The 26,100-nt window shown below is 41.9% G+C and overlaps 1 protein-coding gene across 1 annotated transcript; it reads right to left on the bottom strand.

Annotated features, from left to right (window-relative positions):
- Positions 1 to 17,154: 17,154 nt before the first annotated feature.
- On the bottom strand, positions 17,155 to 26,088 carry ccne1 (cyclin E1). Its single transcript, XM_053421435.1, has 12 exons — positions 25,718 to 26,088; positions 25,118 to 25,168; positions 24,845 to 24,923; positions 24,536 to 24,598; positions 23,981 to 24,147; positions 22,995 to 23,130; positions 21,646 to 21,792; positions 21,373 to 21,468; positions 19,611 to 19,745; positions 19,270 to 19,381; positions 18,997 to 19,154; positions 17,155 to 18,268 (listed from the first exon to the last, which is right to left on the bottom strand). The coding sequence occupies exons 2-12, from the start codon at positions 25,129 to 25,131 to the stop codon at positions 18,083 to 18,085; spliced, it is 1,293 nt and encodes a 430-aa protein (XP_053277410.1). The 5' UTR covers positions 25,132 to 25,168; positions 25,718 to 26,088; the 3' UTR covers positions 17,155 to 18,082.
- Positions 26,089 to 26,100: the final 12 nt, after the last annotated feature.

The following is a 26,100-nucleotide window of genomic DNA, read 5'->3' as shown; positions in this document are numbered from 1 at the left end:
GAGATCACTTTCTGCGTGTTGTCGGTAATATATAATATTTGGCTTGATTGGGGGTGTTAAAGATGTAGTATTTCAGAAAGCCTATTCAGCCACATCAGTTTTGATAAGTGATGGTCATATGTCAACCACTACAAGGAGGTAAATTGGAACGAGAGGGCGGTGCGCCTGTGTCTCGAGCATCACTCAGTCAAACTACTCAACTTGCTTGTTGAACAGAACCAAAAACGGGTTCAGGGGTTTTAAAGGCTGTAGCACAACAGAGCTGTTTTTCTTTGAGTGGGCCTATTTTTTTTATAGACGGACTTACATGGATAAAACAATTCTACCAGTACTTTTACACTGTTCCACTCGTGATACACTAAGAGGTTCAGTAATGTGCTGCCAGGAGCAGAGAAGAAGAAGGCTGCTGCGGATCAACAATGAACAATGAACAATCATGGACATAAAGTGCTAAGAAAATCTGCTTTCCAAAGGTTTAATACGAAAATAAATGCACTGAGTGATACACTGTATGCTCTGATCAGTAGCACTGAATATAACACAACTTTTACTTGTTTGCAAGATAACTGCACAGGGTGCCATTAAAGGCTGAAGAAGTAAGCACATATCTTTCCCATGTATTCCGAAACAGCAGGAAGTCAAACAAGCGGCTCATCACATGCACTTCACAAGGAGAGGTGGGAAATGCACCCCCTCTGGGAACTGCAACAACACAATTTAAAGGTTGATATATAGTTAAGGGATTACAGCATAACTGAAGAGCCTATGTACGTAGCCCCCTCATCTACACCATAGCTAACATGCATGTCCTCAAAATCACAACTGCATATTATGGGTACAGCAGACATGGAGATTCCATGCAGTATCCTGTATGTATTTTGTCCAGTGATCCAATGAGATATTGTTTTATAGTTGAAAGTGACGAAAACATTAGCCGGCCAAACAAAGGTTTGCGTATCTTTTTACTTACACATATCTAGCATCAGCACAGCTAGTGTATGGTCAGTGTCTTGTATTTACTATGAAAAACATGCTGGACCACTGTGGCTTGTAGTAGTAAACACAGTTACTGTTGGGAAAACAATAAAAGCATGACATGTCTGTAAATGTGTGAAACCTCTCTGTGGAGATAACAGGAAGAGAAATCCAATGTTTTAGTATGAAACTAAACCTAGACTGTAGGTAGGTAAGTAATGGTGCTGTTAGTAGTGGTAGGGATGGAGAGAGTAATTTTCATTTAAAATGACGTAAGATGAAAGTCAAATAGAATCAGAAAGAAATCGAACATGTTAAAGGCCTTGAACAGACATCATTAATGAGCATGAATTAAATGTATCAAATGCCATATAAGGGCTTTATTTAAAACCTTTCACTGATATATTTTAAAGCCGTTTTCACAGATCTTTTGGACCTTTAATTATAGCAGCGGTCTCGGGCATAGTGACACTGATTCCATCAATCAGCGCTGCCAGCATAGATACAAGTTGGCAGATGGACCCATCAAATTTGTTAATCAAAGAATGGGAACTGATTCTGACCTTCACAAAGCTAAATGCAATAGATGTAAGACATCATGAGGATGCATTGATGAAAAAAAGGCAGAGGCATGAATTCTGTGATTGAGCACTGTGTCATGGTTAAATGCAACATTTTGGCACAAATGCTGAAACCAGTCTACAGCTGTGGTATTAATTTGATCTGTCAGGAAGATTAAAACAAACCAAAAAGTATGTCTCAAAGAAAAAAACTAATGTCAGACTAGGTGAGAAGTGAAACATGAAGTGAGGTTGCAACTCACAGAAAACGGCAAGTGTTGGTGTGTGAGGCTAATATCTCCTCTGTCTCTGCTGAACCCTTGATGTTGCGGGGAGGAGGAGGGAAGGAGTGGGTCACCTGTAATGACGGACTCTACACTGTGGCCATTCCACAGTCATTACACCGTTTACAATTACTGCTACCTATCAACCCCCCCTCCCCAACTCCCCAAGAGGCCTGTCTCAACCATTAGCACCACGACTCAAATGAAGTGGATAATTGTGTCTCTCTGTGGCACATCATGAGACAAGAGAGTCAGACGAGAGGAGGAGGGAGAAGAGAGAGTGACCAAATGAGAGAAAGAGAGAGAGAGTAATGTTGAGACGGAGAGATGGACAAAATCTAAATGGAAAGATGTGCTGTAATCACAATCCAATAGACTTTAGCAACTAATAGCATTACTTACACAGCTATACGTGGAAGTCAGTGTGGCGTGACTCATTTTGCATTAAAGTTACACTGCAAACAGCTGTAAACACCTGGAAGTTCAATGACAATGATCTGTCTTGAGTGAAGTGCCGAATGCGTCTTTTGCTTAAACATCTCAAACTTTCATCACTAATGCGTGATTAGGCTCTCACCAGATAATCAGTATCCCTCTCCATTGATGTGAGACATTATTTTCCTATGGAGAGCAAAGATGCCAAACTTCTCAGGCATACCATTACCTTGAGCTCTGCACACAGCTCAGATTGCATTGCTCAACTCTTGTCAACCTCCTTCTGTTAACCTTGTCCATCAGTGACTCAGGTCAGCACAACTTAAACTGCTCATCATGAATCCTCTGATGATGTCAGAAACCACAGAGGAAACGCGTTCTTCTTCCAGTGATTTTGGAAATTGCTCCTTTCTTTGCTCACATCTCTTAGCAAACGGACAAATGTAAGGAGGTGAGAACTTTGGCATGTTTTAAACTTCTCTTTCAAATACATCAGCACATTTTAAACAGTATACAACTTAACGCCATGAATTACTTATACAAAATTGCCCCTGGCCTAGTACAACTTTAAAGCGTACTTTAATTCCTGTCCTGACCTGAACAAAGTAGCGATAATGAGGCATAGCTGACCTTGTATCTGCATTATAAGGATGCGCGGAGCGGATCTGACATCATCCTGATCCACATGTATGCTTGACTCATCAACTCATCCTCCCATCACCCACCCGAAGGAAATACTTTCTCCAATTCAGAGAACCACACCTGGATTAACATTTCAATAATAAAATAGCATATATTGTGCCAATGCTCAAGATTCTCTTAGTAATGTGCTGCAGCTGTGGGAATGAGCGTCCTTGTTTCTCCCTAAAAGAAAGAAATTGTCCTCTGATGACTCGTCCGTTTGGCCTATTTTACCCTCTTTTCTTATCAATGTTTTTGCTTTACAAAAAGGAACAAAGACAAGGCAGGAAGAACATGAGCAGAGAGGAAGTGTTCTCCCGTATCTACCTCATCTTGCAAATGACATGCACTCCTATCTAGCCTTCTAAGCTAATAAGTATGCTAATTGTCATGCTAAAAGTCTTCTAAGCTAACCAGCTCAGTACCTGAGCCACCTACAAGACCAAACAGCACGTGTAATACCTTTCTTACACTGAAATTTGCGGGTCATTAGGTAACATAACTCTCTTCCAGCCCGCAGGCAGAACTTGCTGCAGGGTGTGTAACGTTTTTCCCTGCTCAGTCAGAGACAAGACTGAATTGCTAACAAAAATGCCAGCAAACCCCTTCATTCAACCTCCACTACCAATCAATGAATACATTTATATTTGTATAGCCCATACTCATAAATCACACTTTGCCCTAAAGGGCTTAACTAGGTATAAAAAAAAGGTGCATAAAGCCTAAACCTTTTAGTAGAGTAAGGAAAAACTACCAGAAGTAAACAACGATTAGCCAACTGTGAATATCTCATTTGACCATTTCTGCTGTGTCCCCACATATGTTCAACTCCCCATCTAGCTATCTACTGAGGGAATATGAGCCGTGTTCAGAAATTTTCTTTCATTTCCAGTTCTTCCCTGCCGGTAGCCACCCTGCATCATACCTGTTCAAAGTTGCTTGCTGCCCAATTTGTTTACCATCACGAACAAATTAAATCCTATTATGTTTCTAGTGAATTTCCTTCTTACTGCTTGCTCTCAGTGGCTGCTGCAGACATCAGCCATTAGTTGTGTCCAGATGTCTCACCCTTGAGACAGGCTTTTTATGCACCCTGATAGAACGTACAGAGGCGTACATATATACCTATATGTACGAAAACCACAACATTTTAATATTATCATCATGGAAAGATAACATGTTAGCAAAGAGTTGCATACACATCCAGCAGACAGACCTATTCATTTGAATTTCAGTTCTGCCCACTTTTAGCCCTTTTTGGTCTCCACCAATCTCTCTCTGCTTCCAAAATGTGGGGTCTTTTTTTAGCAGCAATATAGCGTCAAGCATCAGTAGGGGAGGAAATAAAGCTGGCCACTCTGATGATGGGAAATGCTATCTGCTAGAGAATGGGTACAGATGCTGTTAATATGCACGTAATCTGACTGCTGTGTGCGTGTGTGGAGGGTGGCTGAGGCGAGACAGACCACATCAGTGTCAATTTACAGCAATTCCCACTGTCAAAAGTGGGAGGGGAAAAAAAGGGAGAGTACTTCGCATTTTCTTCCCAGATCTTTTACTTTAATTCAATTGGACCTTTCAATACCTTACTTTAGACACACAGGAAGCGTTCAGCCTATTGCATTATAGGGAGTGGGGCAGAGATAAAGACACTGATTCTTTAAAGCTCTGCGGCACGAAAGGAGATAAAAGCAGATAAAAACCCGAGTGTGTTTTTCCTTGTGTTTTGTTCTGTATTGGAGGAGAGAAAATGAAGTCGCTTTACACTGCTGCCTGTCTGTGTTCCAGAGACTAAACACAAGCTAACAGATTTTACTAAACTAAGACCAGGGCTTCTTCTCTTCATGCTCTCAAAGTGATGACACACGAAACGTGTAAACTTGAAGTTATCAGGTGCTTTCATCAGTGGATCGACGTGTTCTAAACCTCTTCTATTATCAAGCATGTAATAGACATGTTTTGATAATCAAGAAGAAGATCAAAGGGATCGTTTCAGTATGAGGGTGAAACCACAGAAAAAAAGGGAGAAGAGAATCATTCCAACAGGAAAGCAACAACTTAGTCTGCCACACAAGAATAATAGGTCAGTTGCACAGCTCCATCTCCAGCGATGACAAGCCTGCATATCTCTTCTTTTTTCCAGGAATCTCAATCAATATGCAGTCTCTAATGTCTCTGACTGAGTGAGAAGCCTGAATCCATATTTAAATATCAGAGATTCATAAAGATTGCCCGTGTCTTTAACCCCCGTCTTCCAGGATCACCACCCCTGTGCGCTCCATGCGCAGGCGCTGTACACAGCAAAACACTCAGAGGTTGCCAGATAAAACATCATAAAATGACACAGTAGCACCACCATGATGGCTCCAGGCGCTACCTTTGTCTCCATCACAGTGATGACTAAAATCAAGCATTGTAACGCGACACCCTTGATTTCATGCAATGTGGCGGATTAGGGATATGAATTGAACGCTCAGCTCTTTTTTTTGTGTGTTCCAATTTCCAAATTAGGATTTTCTGCCTTCATAATGACACAAAGTATTCTCTTAGTCAAATCAATGGCAGCTATTTATATGAGCGGTAATCCCTCAGCCAGTGCTGAACTGCCAGAAAAAGAGGGATGGCTTTTAAAGTAATGCTGCAAAACAAAAGGAGACACTAAATGAATGCAAATTGGCTTCGCCGTCATTCTGAATGTCCATCTCTGAGAACGCGGCTCAGCCGACGAGGAGGACAAAAAACACCCAAACAGCTGTTTAAGACAGCTCATTTGGTAAATAACCCATAACACCGTGTTCTCCACCAGTTAGGCTCAGAGTAAAATGTTGAAATAAGCTCCCCTCCTGTCCACTAGCAGAAGCAGCAGCAGCTCATTCCTCTCTGTCTTGCATTTTAACAGAACAGGGCATGAATGCCTGACAAGTAGGCTATCATCCAAGAGATCATTAAGCACAAGGGTTGAAGTGCCATCTTCAGTGCCATGGCAACTGGGTTGTGAGATGAGATAAAAACAATGCGAGGCAGGAGGCAGGAGGCGGGGCGGCTGCTCAATGATCACCACTGATCGATGGATCCCTCTCTCTCCCTTTAGAGGCCAGGCACAGGAAGAACAGGGAGGACAGCGAGAGAGAGGAGTGGGGGAGAGAAAAGCCGTACAGCTTCAGGGCTTCATAGGTGCTCTAACAGTGGGAACTGCCTCTCTTCAAAGCGCAGATCGTTTTCCTCACAAGGGTCTAATTGAACGTGTCAAACAGTGCATTTGCATGAGAATGATTATTTTTACTTTGTAGCAGGGCTGAGCCAGAGGCCTCGCATCTGTACCGAAGAGGAGCAGCTCCGGCTCACACAGAGTGGAAGATACAGTATGGATGAGCCGGTCGCAGATTCCTTATCATACCAACAACTGATTATTTTACAGCTGTTTTATTTTCTTGTTCTTTTAATGGTTCAGGAGCTCAAAAATCTGGGTGCCGATGACGGCCTTTGTGTTACAACCCAGACGGATCAGCCTCACTCCACTGTTTGTGAAGCATAAGCACTTTTGTGAGTGTGTGTTTGCATAAAGTATCTATTTACCTCTTCCTACATAAAAGCCGTTTCAAGTATGACAGAGGTGAGTGGAGAGGAGTGAGTGTATTATCTTGTGCAGCTGTCAGCACTGTATGTGGTTTTGTGCCGAAGCTCCGCACGGGGCTCCCACTAAATGCCATCAGGTTACAACTGTGGTTGTTTGCTCTTTTTAATTATAGCAGGAATGCTTTTTGAAGCGTGTGATAAGCATTCTACAACTACACAACCCCCACACAGCACCCCCCCCCCCCCCGCACCCACAAACATGCAAATCATACACACCCCGGTTTGGGAAGTTTCCCCTCTTTCCACATGTGCTAATCAATCTGTCGAGAGCAATCTGTCAGGAAATCTTTAGCTTTCAACAACTTGGTGTGAATAGGGATGAGGCCCCTTCCATGGTGCAGGGCACTGCAAGGACTGAGCAGGAGCTGTCTTCATGGAGTGTCAATAAGGATTATGAGAGTGAGCTTTTATCTCTTCAAACACAGAGACCAGTCACTCATTTAAATGGGTGAACAATTCAGGTCTGCTCAATAAATAAAAAAAGAATATACTTCCATAAATACATTCAAATCCCAACTCTATTCAAATTCCAGCACCATATGCTTAATTTAAGATCTAATCTCCCGTTTTCTATTTCCACCAATTCACAGACGGCAAATCTTTGTACACGTACTTGTTTAAGACCTCAAAGGATAAACACAGACTACCTATTGTTGATGGCAATGCACCTTTATCCTCAACTTAAGACCCACAGTTCCTTTGAGAGTGCTCCTGGCAGATGCTGTATGCAAAGCAGGTGCACTGAGGGAAACATGCCCAACAAAAGAGACATTATTGCATTTCACAACCTCTCCAAAAGACGAGCAGAATATTAAAGGTGACACAACTGTATTTACACACCATTTCAATATACCTAAAATAACCCCGTTTCTATCTTGCTCTATCAAATAAAAGGAGGCAATAAAATCTGCCAAGAGAAGAACAAATAAAAGCAAATTTTGACATTTTGCTTTTTGACGCCTTCCATTTATAGGTCAGAGGAAACACCAGCCGACCTCTCATTGTTTTTTAAATGGCATTTTGTAAGGCCGGGAAGCAGGAATTAATTAATGCGAGGGTAGCTGCCACTGTCAAAAGGCAGCACATTAAAATCAATGATTAATAAATTCAAAACACACAACAAACTCAGCTGGGAGATGAAAATAGTATTGTGCGCTCCATAGGAAGCAGCCCCAGTGCGGGTCCTCCCACTGAACGAGGCGTCCACTCAGATGGCTAATGGAAAGTAGCCGGTGCCAGCTGTGTGCCTGTGAATAAAATCACTTTAATTAAAGGAATTACAATGGAAAAGGAACCGGGGATGTGTGGAGTAGTATCGACAGGAAACGGCCTCTCATGTGTGACGCACACATAGACTCACATCCACACAAACACACGCAAGCACAGACATCACACACACACACACACACACACACACTATGAAATCCCATAAAGACTTAAAAGAACAGAGTGCCTTTGTGCTCGTATTATTAACTGGGTCTAATCCACACATGCTCTATTGTACCATACAGCTCTAAGATTTACTCCAAATATGTCCCCCTGAGTCGACATTATAAGGGAAGATACAGATACTTTAGTAATGTCTGGCAGAGCGACACCCACTGAAGAACAAATGTCTTGAACAAATAACAAATGTCTAAATACGATTTCATAAGGTATTTGTTTGCTCAAGCAAGGACAACAAAATTAATGAAAGGCAAATATTAGATCTTGTTGGTTTGCCTGCAGGGGACATGGTAATAAGTGCAGTTTGATTTAACCTTGTATCAAGCAATACATGAGAATGAGGGATGTTGAGAAGTTGTGGGTCTGCCACAGACACACAGTTACATCCACACACAGTTCACAAGAGGTATTAACAGCCCAGAAACGATGTCACATAGTCTGCATTTGCATCTTTCCTTGCACTGAGTGAATGTTAACAATAAAGAATGAGTATGATCCATACTTTTTGTGTAGGAGACGGAGAATACATGTTTGTAGAAAAACACATTTTCAACCTTTTCTCCAAAGAACAAATGGGGGGCTAAACACATACAAACACTGGCAAAAGAAATCTGGAAACCAGAGCCAGAGTTCAGGATGTAGTGTTTATTTAACGGAATTAAATATATTCTAATTATAATTTGCCTAATATTAAGAGATCCCTGCATGTAGAAATGGAGTTGACAATGAAAGAATATTGTGAATTAAACATCATAGAAACAAATTTATTTAATTTCCTGTTGTCTATTATATTTTGATTTGAAGAGAATTGAGAATAGAGCTATAATTTAATAATTTTTCAAGAATGTTAAATCTCAATTTATGTCTTATAAGAATCCAACAGATGCCAAGAAATCAGAAAAAAATAAAAATGTTTCAAGGAGTCCATGTTTCATTTATTAGTGATTACTTTAATTATGAATTTTAAATATTAAAGCTCAGAACACATATAATAGCACAGACGTTATAGACAGCAGATATTGGACTTGCCAGATAGCAGCGTTTTTTAGAACATTATTAATGACTGTACTCTATTTAGATGTGTTAGTTTCAGTGTCTGATTGACATGAGTCAATGTGACACTCTAAGAACAGATTCACCTTCTACTGTCTGTAGTTACATGTCTGCTCCTTCTGCTCAGTACAAATATCTGATATGAAATATTATACAGGACGACGTGATGGCTGTCAAAAAGTCATATTGATCCATTTCTCTCAACTGTGTTAAGTTAGTAGTGTTTTAAAAGCTAAAAATCCTTTCTGAGATACATGAAATAATCCAAAATATGTTTTCTTCCCGAGGAAGGAGCGTCCGTGAGGAATTCATGGTTCATCCTGTAGTTAAATATAATAGCCACAAGAGGGAGGCAAACATTAGACAGACATTAAAAGGGCCTGAGCACTTGAACCATCACACTTATGACCCTCACACAGGCTACTGGCACTTGAGCTCATCACTGTGCTGCTGCCATGTTTGTGTCCCCACGCACCACATCATACAATCATCCTCTGAGTTTTTGAACGCAGTCGTTGTCGGCCTTGTTACCATCGATATCTCACTCCACTGTGGTGAATCAGCCCGAGTCAATAAAATATTTAAGAGTAAGAGAAGAAGAAACTAAGTCAGCTGGTGACATCAAAGTGTCGACTAATATACACTGGAGAAACTTGTTTACATGGGATAGTGGCAAGGCCCTGAGGGACGTCTAGCCTGGTTCCAACTCTGCTCAGCGAGAGCAAACAACAGCAATGGCAGTGTCAACATACAGAGACGAGACGAACCACTGGAGACACACACGCCTGGATCCATGCTGGTGGTTTACAAGAAACTCTGAGTAACCAGTCTCATGGAGCATCTTATTCTCCAGTGACCAAATGAAGAGCAAGTCGTCGTGTATCAGTTAAAAAAGATCAAAGGTATTTCATAAAAGGGGTTTCAGAAAAGAGGGGATTATTTTTGAAAAGTTAAATTAGCCCAACACTGCAATTTAGTAATAGAAACAATAGAAAATGTGTGATAGTGGGAGTGAAGGTGATATTTAACCAGGTGAAATGAAAATAACATGATCCCATGAATAATTTCCAAATACTCAGAATCAAGCTGAGGTTATGAGGCTAGTGTATCTTTAGTATAGGGGTGAGTTGTTGTTTTTTTGTGATGATGATGAACAAGAGATACACAAAAAAGTTAAAAGTCATGTGCTGGAACAGAGGGAAAGAAAACTTGATAACGTCTGACTGAAATATTCCTTCTTAAATGTTTGTAAAAGTTAAGAGGAATATTTAATAGTTGTGGATGTTTCCTAATAAAAGCCAGCACAAGGTCATTTGTTATTTCCAATTATCTCCATCAAGTCTGCAGCGACTGGATATGAGGCACTGTCCTTCAGGAGTAAAAGGTTGTTTGCACAAGCAGCTATAATCATGATTATGTATTAAGTGTTTTACATTAACACTCTTTTTTTAGGGGCTCTGTATTTAACACGTGGACAAAGAGTGGGACAGCAAAGTGATTCTGCTGACCTGCAAAACGAATTCCTCTCTTTGCACCAATTCGTTTGGAAAGAGGAACGGCCAGTGGGGAAAGTACCGACACTCGGCCCACAGACCAGAGATGGAACTTCAGTCGGTCACACAGCATTCAGCTGATCAATGCTGGAACCTGATCACTCAGCGACAAAAGACACCACATCACAAGAAAAAGCTTTTTGGAAATAACTGTAAAGGACCTTGAACCTCTATGATTAACTGAAGATGAGGGGTTTTAGAAGTTTTGAAAGGAATGTGAAATATGTAAGAGGTGTTCGCAACACACACACGTGGACACCAGGCGTCTATGAGGCTTTCTGTAAATGCCATGTGCCATTTTGTTTATGGGCACAAGTTAAACTAATAATAATTTATATAACACCTTTCAAAACACATTTACAAGGTGCTTTACAAGTTAGAAGTGAGAAATTGTGAAACGATGAAACTAGACTGTAAGATCTGAACTAGGAGAAAGCACACCTATAAAAATGAATGTAAATGTAAAATTAAAGCACATGTCCTTGAAACCTCCCAGCCTACCTACCAAAGTTCTGTAGTGACAGATGATGGTGCCAATATCCTAGCTGCAGACTGAATGTACTATTCTTGTTTGGCACATGACTATAAATGTGCTTGTGAAGGTGTGCTTTAAGACTCTTCCTGATCTGCTTCCCACACAGGAGAAACAGAGCTACAGTAGTATTCTCTCACCTCAGCATGAAGGCACCTGAGAGGCTTTAAGAAATTCACAAGCGGCTGAAATCCCAGAAGACAAACTGAACTACAAGCGGTTGCAAAAAGGTGGAACCTCTGCTATTCTGCATGTGTGAGAGAGTGAGCAGAAGGAAGCTACTCCCACAGTCGTCTGTCTTCTCGCAGAGCGCTCGCTGTGTTTAAGTGAGGAGGACAGGTCTTTGATCAGTCTGTCCATGCATGCCCCGAGGCTCTTTGTAGAGGGAACAAGAGAGATGGCGTCTAAAAAACATGTTTCACTTTCAAACGTGATCTCCCTCGTGTAACTACTTCTTAAAGCTACTACACCTCATGAACATGTATCTCCAGAGCTGTCACTGTCAACATCTCTTCAGACGAACCCAAACCTTTCATGGTGATGCTGTCAGTACGTCCCTGGACTCAGGATTTAAAGATCCAGTGTTTAGGATTTAGGTGAAAGGGATCTATTGACAGAAATTGAACTTAAAATAATCCTAGTGATGTTTTAATTTGTCTGTAATGATCTAAATTCAACGAATAGTTGTTTTCTTTAACCTGGAATGTGCCCTATATATTTAAATACTTTATATTTAAACAGGGGAGCGGATCCTCTCTATGGAGGCCGCCATGTTTTTTTTTTTTACAGTAGCCCATACTGGACATACTAAACACCTTTTGAGTTTTTATGATAACTAAATATGTACTCTCTCAAGTTTGTAGGGGAGGGGGAGGTGAAGAGTGCAACGTCACAACTAGATATCAGTAGATTCTACACACTGAACTTTTAAAAACAATTCCAAGACCACACATGTGTGCACAGACTGGCCATGGATGCTACTAGGGACTTTTGACCCGTTCCCTTATTGTGATCTCTACGGACGCATTATGGTCGAAAGAAAAAACTATTTATTAAGAGTATCTTTACTGCATCAATAAGACTGATAAGAGAAAAATACATTGAACCAGCCTCGATACTCCATCGTCTGTGCAAATACTAGTGTTGTGTAACCTACCACCTAAATGCATTTGCATAGTGTAATGCTTCCCGCAGATGAAAGTACACAAGGGATATTTTGGGATCCCCAAAATCTGAAGTTTGTAGGTGCTGGTTCCTTGAGAACAGTTTCTATTGATGACACCGGCAGTATAGTTGATTCATTTCATCTATAACAAATCATTTGAATGAACCTATGTGCTTGATCCTCCACTACACAACAGCTGCTCTCTATAAGTCTCAGGAAGTTGAACATTGACACAACAGTATTTGTGCTTTGTGCAACATTCTTTCAGTCCCAGCAGGCAGCTGACTCAAGTTTTTAGCACCACAGCTTCCTCAAGCCTATCATCTCACTTTGCTTTTTTTCTTCCAGTGAGTTGTATACATTTATTCACCATTAAGCTTTCCCTCTCTGTCAGGTTGTGAAGTCAAGTTGACTGTATCTGTATGAATGACACTTAACAAGACTGATTACACCCCTGGTCAACATCACTATAAGGATGAATAATGACTTATCATGTCTATTTAATAAGTTGTACTTGTTTTTAGTCAAAGCCCAAGAAGAATGAAGCCAATTAGTTGTGAAGAGAGAAATGTTTGACTAATAAAGCAACTGAATAATGAAAGGTTCATATTAAACAACCTGCTGCAACAAAGGTTTAATTCATTTCATCAGTGACATTCCATTCCTTTATTTTAATTTTTCATATTTTGTGTGTCCACCTATTATTTTTGATGACAGATCTAATCCTCCTGGGTGTGGATGAGCCTTCTTCACTGATGAGTCTCGTCAGCTGCTCTTTCCTGGAGGGTTTTGTTGCCCTTTCCTCTGCTTTAAAACACTTCAAATGTTTTCTATTAGAATCATAGTGAGAGGACATAGAGGTCATTGTTTTATATTCTTTATAAACACGTTTGTGATTTTCCTCCGCGTTTGAGATCAGTGTCACGTCGGGAAATTATTCTCCTTTCAAGCAGCTTTAGACTGGGTATCATCTTTTCATTCAATATTTTGGGGAAACAAACTTGTATTCACAGTCCCATCTAGAAATTATATATCTCCTATACGCTGTTGACTATTTCACAGACACGCTAGATCCAGACACGTGTATATGCATTTAGGTTTCATCTTATCAATGATCATGCTGCCAACATTCATCAGGCCTCATTTCTTGTTCTTTACTTGAAAAGTTGAAGCTACAGATTTGTGCCGATTTCTTGAGATTATTCTCATTTGTTTCTCGATCCAAGAGTTTGACTTCATGCTTCATGCGACGTCCTTCACTCAGTGAAGTGATCAGTGACTGAAACGCCATTTTCCTCAGATAACCCTTGTACCGAGTCAGAAACACTTAGACGTCTGTTTTTCAATGCAAGGCTGCGTAAATAGGGAATCATGCATGCCGTCATTTCTCAAGGACGGACACTGTCCCTTCTGTTATTGGTGGTGTGGCTCTTCCTATTCCTCCTACCACCTGCTGCTGCTGGGTTTCAGCTTCAGTAGCTGTGTGATGCTCGTTTATCCTCTCCATCTTGATGAAGTTTCACAATCTGGTTTCTCACTGATTCAGGAAGCTCCTCATCATATGGAGCCATATGCATTAGACACAATCCAGGTGAGTAGTGTTGAAGACGTGGTGTTCACAGGTTATCTTGGAACCTTGTGTCTCAACTGGAAATCACAGATGTATTTACACATATTTGTTGCAGATGTGTTCAATCTTGCTGCATTGGGTTCGTTGTACTTTGGGATCCACATATTCAGTTCATATAATTATACATAACATGAAATTACTAACACTTGAACTTGAAAATAATATAATAATTACCTCAATAAAGGTTTCAGCTGTGTGTATTTGTTTGCCTACATTTGTCTATTATTTAGCAGGATTACACAAAACCTGCTGAATATTATCATAAAACTTGGTGGAAGTATGTGGTATGGGTCAACGATTCCTTGATTTCTCAGAAAATACTTCATGGACCTTGATGACATATATCTGTCAGATCTAATGAATTTAAATGTGGTTTCATGAAGGGACTGTTGGGCCTTGATAGAGGCTTTTGACAGACACAGACTTTTTAAATATTGACCTTAGTTTTCTTCTTGTTGCTCTGCACTTCCCTGCTCTGTGCCAGTTTTTATTTCTTTAAAAGATTATCTCAAGTCAGGATCTCTGCTCGTACACTGAACTGTCGACGTCAACGTCCAGTCAAGGTCGACATCATGTACCTGAGAGGTTGTCGGTTCTGTTTCTGGAACAGATGATCCAATGAGAGCTGATGAACTGTGCACAATACCTGAGAGGCACATCTAACACACGATCACACTGCTCATCTGGAGGGAACAGATGAATGTTAACCTTTAAAAGAAGCATTATTAAGAAGTGAACTGTAGCCTATTAGCACAACACTGAACCATAGACTACTGCGAGGGGGCAGCCCATAACATAATATACTGAGTTTGTTGTGTTGAACTGTACTTGATGAGAACTTTCGATGTTGTATGTGATCTTTTTTTATATTAGGAAATTATTTAAGTGTAACTTTCTCTTAGGCTAAGCCATAATGTCTGTGATTCCATACTTAAATCCCTTCTTAACAAAATCTCATCTCATCTGTGGTCTCATCTGCTTCTATTTTCACTTTGTTTACCTCTGTTTACTTCTGGTTTAAGGAGCTCAAATAAGGGGAAATCTGATCTAAACAGTAAGATGCCACCATGAACACATCTCTGCTGGATTCAGATACCTAGATACGTTACACATATTTTACAGAGAGGTGCTGATGAGTGAAACCTTTTAAACCTTTATGAATGTAGGGCCGTGGTGAACCACTGTATTATAGATGTACCTGATCAAATCGAATCTAATGTTTGATCCATATTTTCTTCCATTAAGAACATTCAAGTCAGTTAAATGATGATTTAACTGTAATTGTAAAATATAATAATGCAACTTATTCCATCTTTTCATCCTCAACCTTTCACTTCTAATGCTGCTGCTTTTTAGAGATAAATGTGCATAGTCCACGAGCTCTGGGATAAAGTGGAGGCTCTGCTCCTTATTATCCATTGACATAGTGGATAACACTATTTTAGCTTCTCTTTTTTTCGTTTCACCACCAGTGAATTTATATTGAACGGACTAGAAATGCTCCTTTTTTGCTCATATGCTATTTAAAAATGTGTGTACCTTTTTTTGTGTTTTGTGAAATGTGAACTGTTTCTCTCTGTTTTGTTACTGTATTTTGTGTTGCACCTCAGAGCACAGAACTTCATACAAGCTCCAAAAAGCCGGTGATTCTGGGCTGTTTGATCTTCCTGTTGAAGCCTTTTTAAGAGGCTCTGTCACAGAAATGCAGACTTTCAGATTGTCAGATTCAAAAACATAAAAACTTGAGAGAATGGCACTCAGTAGAGCATAGACATCCGCCAAGGCCCTAACAGTCCCCTCAAATTGAATCAAGCTGCATTAACACACTAATAGATATCAGTTCCCTTAATGTACCTGATTCAAATGTTGAATTTTCAAAACGATAAAAAAGAAATAGTAGATCTGTTCCCTCATCCAGATCCACAACTAACACTAATGGCTTCTTCTCTGACTAATACCACATCACCACCGAGTTCCGTGGTAATCCATTAAGTTGTTTTGGTGATATCTTTCAAACAAAGAAACCAACCAACCAACAGACAAAGGGACAGAGATGAAAGCATGAGCTACTTGGTGGAGGTTATTAGCTGGATTGAAGAGACACTTGTATAGTGACCCATAGTTTTAACTGGAAATGCCAATGATGAGAGGTATTAGTGAGAGAGACAAAGTAAATGGCGAATGGTTTGTATTTATATAGCACTTAGTGTTGATGACCACTCAAAGCTCTTTACAGAAAGATTTTGTACTGACTGAACCCTGTGAACATTTTTGTTTCTGACGTTTCTCCTTGTCTGAATTTGAGTCTAAGGATACAGGACAGACTTGTATCTCTTATCAAGTCTGTGTATAGCTGCTGCTGTTCTCCCTAAACTAACCTGAGACCTCTGGAACTGTCTGAAATAACTGGGCAGTGTGAACACAAGCCTCTACAGGACACTTGTTTTAATCCAAAGAGTAAGAGCAGAATTGTCAAAACCATAATTCTGTTTTCTCTCCTTACCATTATTGCATTGTTGGATAGAGAAAAGTGAAGGCCACACAGGTTTCTGGTGGGAATCAAACTATAAAGTTTGCAGAAATTTTGCTCTGCAGCGTGTTCAGCACAGGTACTTTATCAGATTGTATCATTTACATGTGCTCTTCTTATGTTTTAAATATGCAGCCCTTCATGCGTTTCCTCTTAGGACGTCAAACTTTTTTCTCTCTAACCTTCATTATGATGGTTTGTGTATGTGCATACTTTTTTCCCTTCACTCTTTAAGAATCTGTGTTTAAAATCTTCACTCCTGACTGGTTGTTGTGTAGTAGTGTCGCACCACTTTCTGAATGCTGCTGTAGAACGTCTATGGTCATTAAAACGCCAAACAAGCCACTGATGGATTTCACCACACTTCTCTCCTAACATTAAAAGTCTCAGATCATAGTTCCACTTGCACTTCCCTTCAGATTGAGGACTGGACACCTCAGCTGTGTCATTAAAATACATTCTGCATTCACAATGTGACAACTGATAGTCTAAATTTGCCTCTCACATCATCACTGTATAATGCATGCTCTCCTCCATAGTGAGAACAGAATGTTACAGAGTCACACTGACATCTGGTGGAATAAAGTATGGGTGCACCTGTGATCAGGAGTCGGTACACGGAGGGTCACAATCACACTGTGTAGTAAGAACAGTCTTCAGCAACAAATGGAAAATATGTAGCAGCATTTTATTTCAAAAGTCAAATAGACATCTTACATATTGGTGGAGGGAAAACAAACTGCAGGTTGGGTTAAAAAAAATAAAGAGTTAAATACAATCAATAGTTTAGCTTCTGAAGCTTGGTGTTTTTACTTGTCCATTCATGTAGCCAAGCTACTGGTCCCTAAGTAAAATATGGCAATGTGTTGTCCAATAAAATGTCCAAAGAGAAAAAGAGTTTAACCAAAAACACCCTATTTACTACAAAAAAATAAAAACACACACACACTCTCTCTCTCTCTCTCTCTCTCCCCTGTTCCATCATGCAAAGCCCACTTTATAGCAGCACATAGAGCCAAACATGACCCTAGCAATAGTTTTTGGGCAAATGAAGCCACTAATGGAAAAATAAAACAATCACTATTAAAATACAGACACACACACACACACACACACTCACGATCAAATACGGACTCCATTACACACAATTTGGCCTCTGCATAGAAAATAAAGATGACCATTAAAAGTAGGTGTGGCTGGAAATTGATGCAAGGATGAGGGTGCAATGCAATTACAAAATAAGTTTCCTCTTGGGCCTTTCCATCCCGACTGGCCCTTTGTTTTGATCCAAAGTGGAGGGTTGAATGGGTGATTCCTATGGGGATAGGGGCATTTCAAAACCATTTGTTCACTGATTACCAGTGCCTGTTCCCCATACAGACACTCAAAATCATCTGGATCCAAGTAATCAGCATCCCTTTGAAATGACTACCATTTCCGTCAGTGTTTCCCCAACAATAATCCATCCAATTGTACAGGTTCACTGGTACTGCAGAGGCGTCCAAGCAGGCAACACACGGATGTCGCTTCTTTCTTACAGCCATAATGTAAAAAATTTAATTCGGATTTGCTGTAGTCTTGTCATCTTAAGTGGTTGCGTCTCTACTTTGGGGAATGTCGCGGTGGAGTTGCAGTATTCATTCTCGGCCTAATTTTCAGGACAACAGGATCCACTCGAACCAGCTCGTCAGTCTTCTCACTGCTCAGGGGTGGAGTCAGGACACCTGAAGGGACTGAACAGCTGCTGTGACACTCCAGGTCCACATCCTGGTAAGAGTAGGCCTTGTCCTGTAGACAGCAGAAATACACCGGGATTAACAGGAGGTAAGAGGGGCTTCTGTGCTTTCCTGAATTCTGAGTTTGAAGTTTCGCTCTAGGACTAGGGGATACAGCAGTGCATTTCTGTACTTTCTAAACTGCAATTAAAAGTGGTCAGGTTACAAGAGGTCATCAGCTTGCATGTGAGCTGAGACACCTCCCAAAATGACAATGACCTAAAGCAAAGAGCCAAGACAATGCTCAAGACAACTTGAGTGTCACAGACTTAAACCCTATAGAATATCTGTGGAGAGACACTTCCTGTTCAATCTAATAGAATTTAAGAGAATGTGATCAAATGTACATATCCAGATGTGTAAAGCTTGTAGAAATTTCACAGAGAAAAGAGTTAAGGGTCCGAAGGTCTTTGTAAATGAGGGATTGGAGTTGTTCATTTTAAATTAAAAAGCAACAATTTCCAATAACATGAATTCACTTTTCCATTATTGGTTATTATTTTCATTGTTGACAGTAGACAGGTGAAGCAAAAACATTAATATTAATCTAATAACTAACATGGCAATAACTTGTTACATGAGTGGGTCTAAATACTCTGAAGCCACTGTATCTTGTCCTCAGCTCAAAAGGTTTCAGTTGTTTTCATGAGCTCCAGATTTTTTATTTCTCTCACTGCTTTTTGAACATATCAAGTTTAAATAAAATGCGTGTCCTCTTCTCATTACAATATTTTCACTTACCAGCCACGTGAGATATGAAACATGGGTCTGGATGTTGTGCATATCATCTGCTGGGATCCCTGTGTAAGTTTTCATAGGCGTCCCGCCGATCTCCCGCAGTGCCATGGCAAATGGAACCATCCATCTCACACACTGCTCCACCTCCACCCTCTTCAAAGCTGTACAGAAAGAAGGATGAAGTCAGGAAAACAAGAATAAAAGACTGCATGCCAGAGCTCTAGCAAAACTTAACTCAAGCATATCTAAAATGAGGTGGGTTTGTTTTATTTTTACCTGAAACGTTTTCCACCAGCTCCAGAGAGGAGAAGTGAAATAGAGCTGATGCAGCAAGGAGACCATTGGAAAACTCAAGGCAACGCACATCAAGCAAGCAAAGGTCCAACAACTAGAAAAAAAAGAGAAGAGCTGAACTAAGACAATCCTAAATGTGTCTGCTTTTTGGTTTTAAATATCCAATATTGCCCCACAATAACACCCCATTTTGTAACACTAATGAAGGAGACAACTTTTAAGTAGACCTGCAAAGTCCACATCCCTCCACCAAGTTTGGTGCAAATCATTACTGTAGTTTTTGCATTTGATCCTAGCGATAATAAACAGACATAGACACATACCTCTGCTATGTGTGCGAATGTGGCCTGGGGGTATTTGGGGATGAGCAGGTCGTCCGTTTCTTTCAGGTAAGCCACCTGCATGTACACATTGAGCCAGGAGATGGGCGTCTGTGGGCTCAAACTCCAATTCAGCTCCTGTGTTAGAAAAGAGGAAACGAGCCAACAACCATCACCAACAGAAATACAAACAACTTCAATCTAAATCTAATCAAGGTTTCCCAGGATCGTCACATGGGAATTAATAATTTTTCTAAGACCATGTTATAAAAGAAAAGTAAGAGGGCTTTACACTACAGGTGAAGGGTAACTAAGGGCCAATACTTTCCAAAGTTTTAGCAAACCAAATTCTACCAATACTAGAAAAATGAAGTAAAGTTCATACTGATGTATCCTGGATCTATCATTTCTTATATTTGATGTACTCTATGGCAGCCCATCAATGTCATACTTGTCCTGCCAGTTTCATAATGAATCGACTTTTTCCCTTTTCATAAAACACACCGTCTCATCTTGCACGGCCTACATCCATTACTACGTTTTCATTTCAAAATGCACATAGACCTGGCATCCACACTGCTCTGAGAAGTTTTGGAGCTGCTAAAATTGAGAAGTTTGGAAATGATGTTTGCCCCATTCTAGTGTCAAGACTGCAGGGCAGCATTTTAGTCTAGACGAGGGGTGTCAAACTCATTTTAGTTATGCAGCCACATACTGCCCACTTTGAATCAAGTGGGCCAGACCAGTAAAATCATAACATAATGGCTTGGTACCCCCTGTTATGTTTTCCCCGCCGCCGCCACGCCCCTCCGCCCTGGACGACGACGCGTCGCTCAGGGTGGGGGGGTGTTGGGGAGCGTGGCGGCGGTGGATACCAACATGAAACCGACATAACGGGGGGGGGTGACCTGTCTTGGAACACGGACCCAGGAGTCTGACGCACGCATTGAAAGTGAAAGGTGAGGGCCGGCCAGCGCCGGGGGATTCCAGCCATCCGGGGCTCTGTGCACACCACCGCGTACCCCCTGAACCACTCTGCGTACCCCGTAATCCAGTTTGGTTTTTGAACACTGTGTCTTGTTTGTCACTGTCAAACCCGACATTGGGACCGCGGGCCGTATGATTGACACCCCTGGTCTAGAACGGTCAGAAACTGAGATGTTTTGGAAAAGATGACAAACACTCAAAACCAGTTGCTGATCGGGTCTTTTTGTTCACGACATAGCCTTAGCTGATTACTCCGACTCCTCACAGGACCACCTTCCAGGTGAAAGCAACAGACATGAGTCTCAGCTTATAGTGTAGAACGCACCATAGATAATCAATTATAAGCTTAGCTGACCCTTTTGTCTTTGCTAACAGCTATTGTGCATTTATATTCATCATTTTACAATAATTTACATGAGCGGGAGACTAATTATTATTCGAGCAATCTGTGACAATTCTGCAACAAACAAGTTAATACTTCCTGTGCACACCAGGACACGCATGCTCACTGTACTTGAGTGGTCACATGATACGTGTTTCCAGGCATGTTAGTATGGAGGGGGATTCAAAATGATACAATGCCAAAACATGTTGTTTTTGTTATAGTTTGAAAATGCCGTTTTAGTAATAGTATTGATGTGGTCTGGGTTGGACTGGCCATTGCTACACCAACAGGTTACCAGTTGTCAAGACATCAATCCTCATTTCCTTGCCCCCAATATCCCATCTACAAATTCTGTGGTAACACTTGAGTATGAGTAGCATGCATGTTCTTTACCTTCATAACAATGATTTCCATACTGAGAATCTCATCTTCAGTGCAGGCCTCGTCTGTAACATAGGCAAACTGGTGGACCTTGGGAGGATACATTTCCTGGGGGAGGCAGAGATACAGGAGCATAAAATAACCAACGTGCATATTTTAGAATGTTGCTGGAAAAAGGCACGACTAAGAGGATGAAGGTAGAACAAGCTCACAACAAGACACACAGAAAAGACCACTGGTGTCATTCATCCCACCTCACATCCTGTGCAGTCCCACAGTTCTCACCTCTACTTTGGCAGCGATGAACAGACAGGTGATGCCTATGAGCTGCAGCGTTGATTTAAAGACGTTTCTCTGCGTGCCCATGAAGCGATCAAAGTAGTCCTGAGCCAGGTGGTATGTCTCCCTGTGCAGTTTGTACACCTCGCTCACCTGAAAAATTTACACAAACAGAACGTTAATGCACTGATGAGCCCTCCTGGGACTTCAATACCGCGTCCACAGTATGTTTGTTTATGTGAGTGATATTAAATGGCTCTAGGAAGTTCTATTTGTCAGGAGGAGCTGGTCTCGTGGCAAAGTGAGACCAGTTCATGCTTCTGCGAGCCTCCACATACGTGTACCCTGCGCAGAGCCCTGTGACGTACCCTGATGTGCACCTCCCCAAAAATGTAACGACGAGTCGAGGCGACGCAGATCAGATTCAGAGCTGTGATTGGTCCGTCTGGTAGCATCACATTTCCAGCAGACTCGCCACCATTTTTGAATTGAGTTGAAGGAACGAACATAGACAACCTAGCGGTGATGTAATTGCAGTGCGACTCATATTCACCGACGCACAACTATGAATGCTCGGCCCGTGTGTAGGTTATGTGGGCTTTAGAAACATAATCAACACGCCAACTCACCCGCTGTAACTACTCCTATGGTTTCTGCAGACTGTACACTACAGGGCAGAATCTGCAGAGCCTCACGCTCGGACATTTGGGTTCACACAGACACGCCCTCTGGAGGTCAGTACATGTCCGAAAGCACTGCAGACCACATTTCCTCCACGCAGCCCTTATGACCATAATTCATATGGGTTTACAGATAGATATGAAGAGGACCTCAAATCAGATGCTGATAGGGTCTTTACTGAATGTGACAAAGGCCAAGTCAGACTGGTTGATCTCCTCCAGAGAGAGAAGAGCTCATAGGTCATTGCAAATGTAATTATACTTCGAAGCAACAATGTTCAACGAACTGTTCCCACTGCCAACAAGACACTTTTCAGTATATCTGTTTGTGCCACAGGATGGCAGACATTTTGTTTCTGGAAAAGCCCAGGTGCAGGTACTGGCGTTAATTAGTGGGACTCTTGAATTAATCAGAGCCGTCGTTAAAGTGACCAGGAACAGCTGAGTTTCACATAAGGTCACCTGACATCAAAATGTCTGCTAGGAGAGTTTACACTTAGATTCTCTCAACAGGTGAGATTCAACAGCTTTTGGTGAATAAGGCTGGTGTTAATGTGATCTCTGAAGCAGAACTTAAAAGTTCCGTCCTGCCGGCTGCACCACCCCTCGCCTGACTGCTACGGCTGTGTTCTTCAAATGTGGACGTTAAATTGGTCCCTGAGACGTGCTACTGACCTCCATGAGCCAGTCCAGGAGAATAGCTCTCATCTTTGGCTGCAGATGAGGATGCTTCGCCATCACGTGGACGTCCCTGGTGTAGGTCTTATCCTTCTCCAACATGTTTTTCCACACCACATCCTTACTGGCCCAGCTGGTGAACAAAACAGAGTTAATACTATGGTAAAAGTGAAGGATTTAGCTCTCGCAACCACTTGTGTTTAAAGTCAGGTTTCCCATTCACAGAAACATGAACCAGAGCAACAAAACAGAGTGAAAACGCCTCAGTCAAGTCCCTACATGGCTGTTATTTATCCCTAGTTGCATATGTAGTGTTAAACAGTCAAAGAAAATTAATAATTCATCGACAAGTAAAGTGAAAGGAAACCTACAATTTCAAAACGTCCAGATGGGTGACAACTTAAAAAACGAAATGAAGTATCTCTAAGGTGTCGTTCCAATACAAGTATAGGAAACCACTTTAGCACTCGGTATTTTGACTCAACAACATGGCTGGTGTGCTGAGGAACCATGGATTTGTGGTGTCCGCAATAAAGTTCGGATATATATTAACACGACAAGCGCATGCCAATTGTATGTGAATGCTCATGCATCTGTTGGGGGCATGTGATAGGAGCCTGACTAATAAGCGAAGGCTACGTTATGACAGATAAAGACCCAATCAACTCGCAATTGAGTGTTTACATCATGATTTCCAATCATCTCCCTTTCTGTCCACCTAGCCTGAAACACAGCCCCACAGTGTTCAAACCAAAAAATGGGCCAGCAGTGTTTCCAGAATCGGTTTTAGCGGCTCTAAACTCCAGCGTAGTGTGGACGTATGCGTATCTGTATCAGACTTCATTCAACATTTTCAATGGAAACATAGTAATGTGAATGTAGCCTTAAAGATTACTTCTAAGATGGAGCTAAAATAGTTATTTGATTGTTTTAAATACTGATTTTAGACTAAAACCTTTGTGTGGAGGTAGCTTTAGACTCACCACAGTTCAGGGAGTGGGGCACAATGCACGGGGGTTGCAAATATGTTGTTAAAGACGTAGTGGGGGAAGCCTGCGTTTATAAGAGTAACAGGTCGGTCCTCCTCCTGATCCGGTGTTGGGATCCATCTGTGTGGACTCTTGAGACCAGCACCTGGACTGCAGGTCAGCTGCATGGGACAGAGAGGGGGACAAGGGATAAGAAGTCAAAAAAAAGGGAGGATGAGACCACAGTAAACAAACACGTGGTAAGGACGGCTCTCCAATAGGCTGACTTCAAACATTAAGTAAGTTAAGTGTATTTAGTATGGCACCGTTCATAGTACAAAGTGCTTACACCAAGAGAGGAGACTACAGACGCACTAATTCAGAGAATAACACAATTAACTAAATATAAATCGATATGAGGAGCTTACATATAAAACACAGCAGTGGTGCATTAGATACAATACAAATCAAGTGGTGGGGATGGGTAAGTGGGCCACATATACATTAACAGAACTGAGGCGTGGGGTGAGGTACACACGCTTTACAACCAGGCGTGGAAACCAAGCCTACCTCACTGTCCCGCTGCTTCTTCCTCGTCATCTCTGCTACCTCCTCATCCAGATCCTGTATATACTGAGAATCAGACCAAAGTCAATAAGCACCAATGAAAAGCCCAAGAAAATCCAATTCTACTCAGACAAAAGAACACCAGCTGTATCAGTCAGTAAGACTTGAGTGACACATGGGGCAGTGATGTATGCAAGTGACGTCAGTCTCAGTTATTCATTCAGGCCTACATTTGCAGGCCAGCTCCAGAAAATGTGGTGTAGCCCAGAAACAGGCCAGTGACAGGTCCACAAGACCAGCACAGCTACTTACTATAGCCACATCTGCCTTCCTCTTCCTCGGTCGGACGGTGTTTTCCTTGGGAGTAACAGACTCTGCTTCTGTGTCTTCCCTGTAACACCAAGACACGCGCACAATCACTTCAACGAGCTCAGACACACATGCTACCATGCTCATAATCATCAGCTCCCACAACAACAAGCTAACTAGCCGAGTGGCTAAAGCTGCATCCACTCAACTTTTCTCTCGCTCACTTTGAATGACGCGCCTGACGAGAGGCGCGCACTAAATAAGAGAGGGACTCACCGTTTGCCTCGCATTCTACTCGGAGGGGTCGGCGTCAGCTTCAGAGTCAACCTGTGGAGGAGTGAGGATTTTTAGAACTTTTTTATTCTCTGGGGGTTCAAATAAAGCACACACCGCTCCACTCCCAACCCCCACTCCCTGCTCCCTCCCGCTGACAAAGCCCAGCTCAGCCTGGCGCGGGGAAATGGAAACAGTACGTGGTGCTAAAAGTGGCTAGAAGTCGCACTAACAGCGAGGTACACCCAGCCCAGTCCCACAGAACACACAGCAGACACCACACTGTCCACCCGGCCCTGTTGTTTTGTGTATTTTTCATGGGAAGGTGGTAGATTCACCCCTGCTAACTTTGAACAGCTGGCTCGGCACATAATGGCCGAAAGGACCCCGGGCACAGCTGAGACGCCCGTTTCCTCAATTCCACAATAGAACACGCACACAAACACACAAACCCGGAGGAACCACGGAGGAGGTGAAACAGTGTGAGCTCCTGTACGAACTTTGAATCCGCTGTGGGACTCCAGCGTGTTCACTGGAGATTTAGCTGCAGCTGAAACTAGCTAAACCGAACTAACTCGATAAAGCGTCGCTTCAGCCACTCACCTCAAGATTGAGCCCTTGAAGTTCACTCGTGTCTGGAGGGAAACAGAAGTGCAAGTGGACTCGGTGCTGGTTCTCCTGCGACTGACCCTCGCGAGCAGCTCTTTGTGTGTGACTGTGTTTCAGGCCGGGCTGGTTCCTCTGAGCTGGCGCCTTGTAGGGAGGAGTAGCTCGGACTTGGCGCTAAACCTCCAGCCTCAGCGCCTCTTCTCGGGTCAACTCCAGCTCCCCAATCCGCAGCTCTCACACCTGCAGCGGACACTTGGAGACTATATGTCGAGCATCCTCCATGTGAGGCTTCACAAGGCAGAGAAATCAAGTTTGTATTTTAGCAGACAAACAGGAGGCGTGTGGTGACAGCTGCAGGGGGCGGGGCTTGCGGAGCG

The sequence above is a fragment of the Pleuronectes platessa genome, chromosome 1 (genome assembly GCF_947347685.1).
Source record: "Pleuronectes platessa chromosome 1, fPlePla1.1, whole genome shotgun sequence".
Classification (NCBI taxonomy): Eukaryota; Metazoa; Chordata; class Actinopteri; order Pleuronectiformes; family Pleuronectidae; genus Pleuronectes; species Pleuronectes platessa.
This window is presented reverse-complemented; position numbering and strand designations above follow the sequence as displayed.

Excerpts from the sequence above, each read along its gene's own strand:
- ccne1 (XM_053421435.1), bottom strand. Across the intron at positions 23,131-23,980 it reads GCCCCACTCCCTGAACTGTG|CTGGGCCAGTAAGGATGTGG; the intron begins GTGAGTCTAAAG and ends TTTGTTCACCAG. Across the intron at positions 19,382-19,610 it reads CATTCGCACACATAGCAGAG|TTGTTGGACCTTTGCTTGCT; the intron begins GTATGTGTCTAT and ends TTTTTTTTCTAG.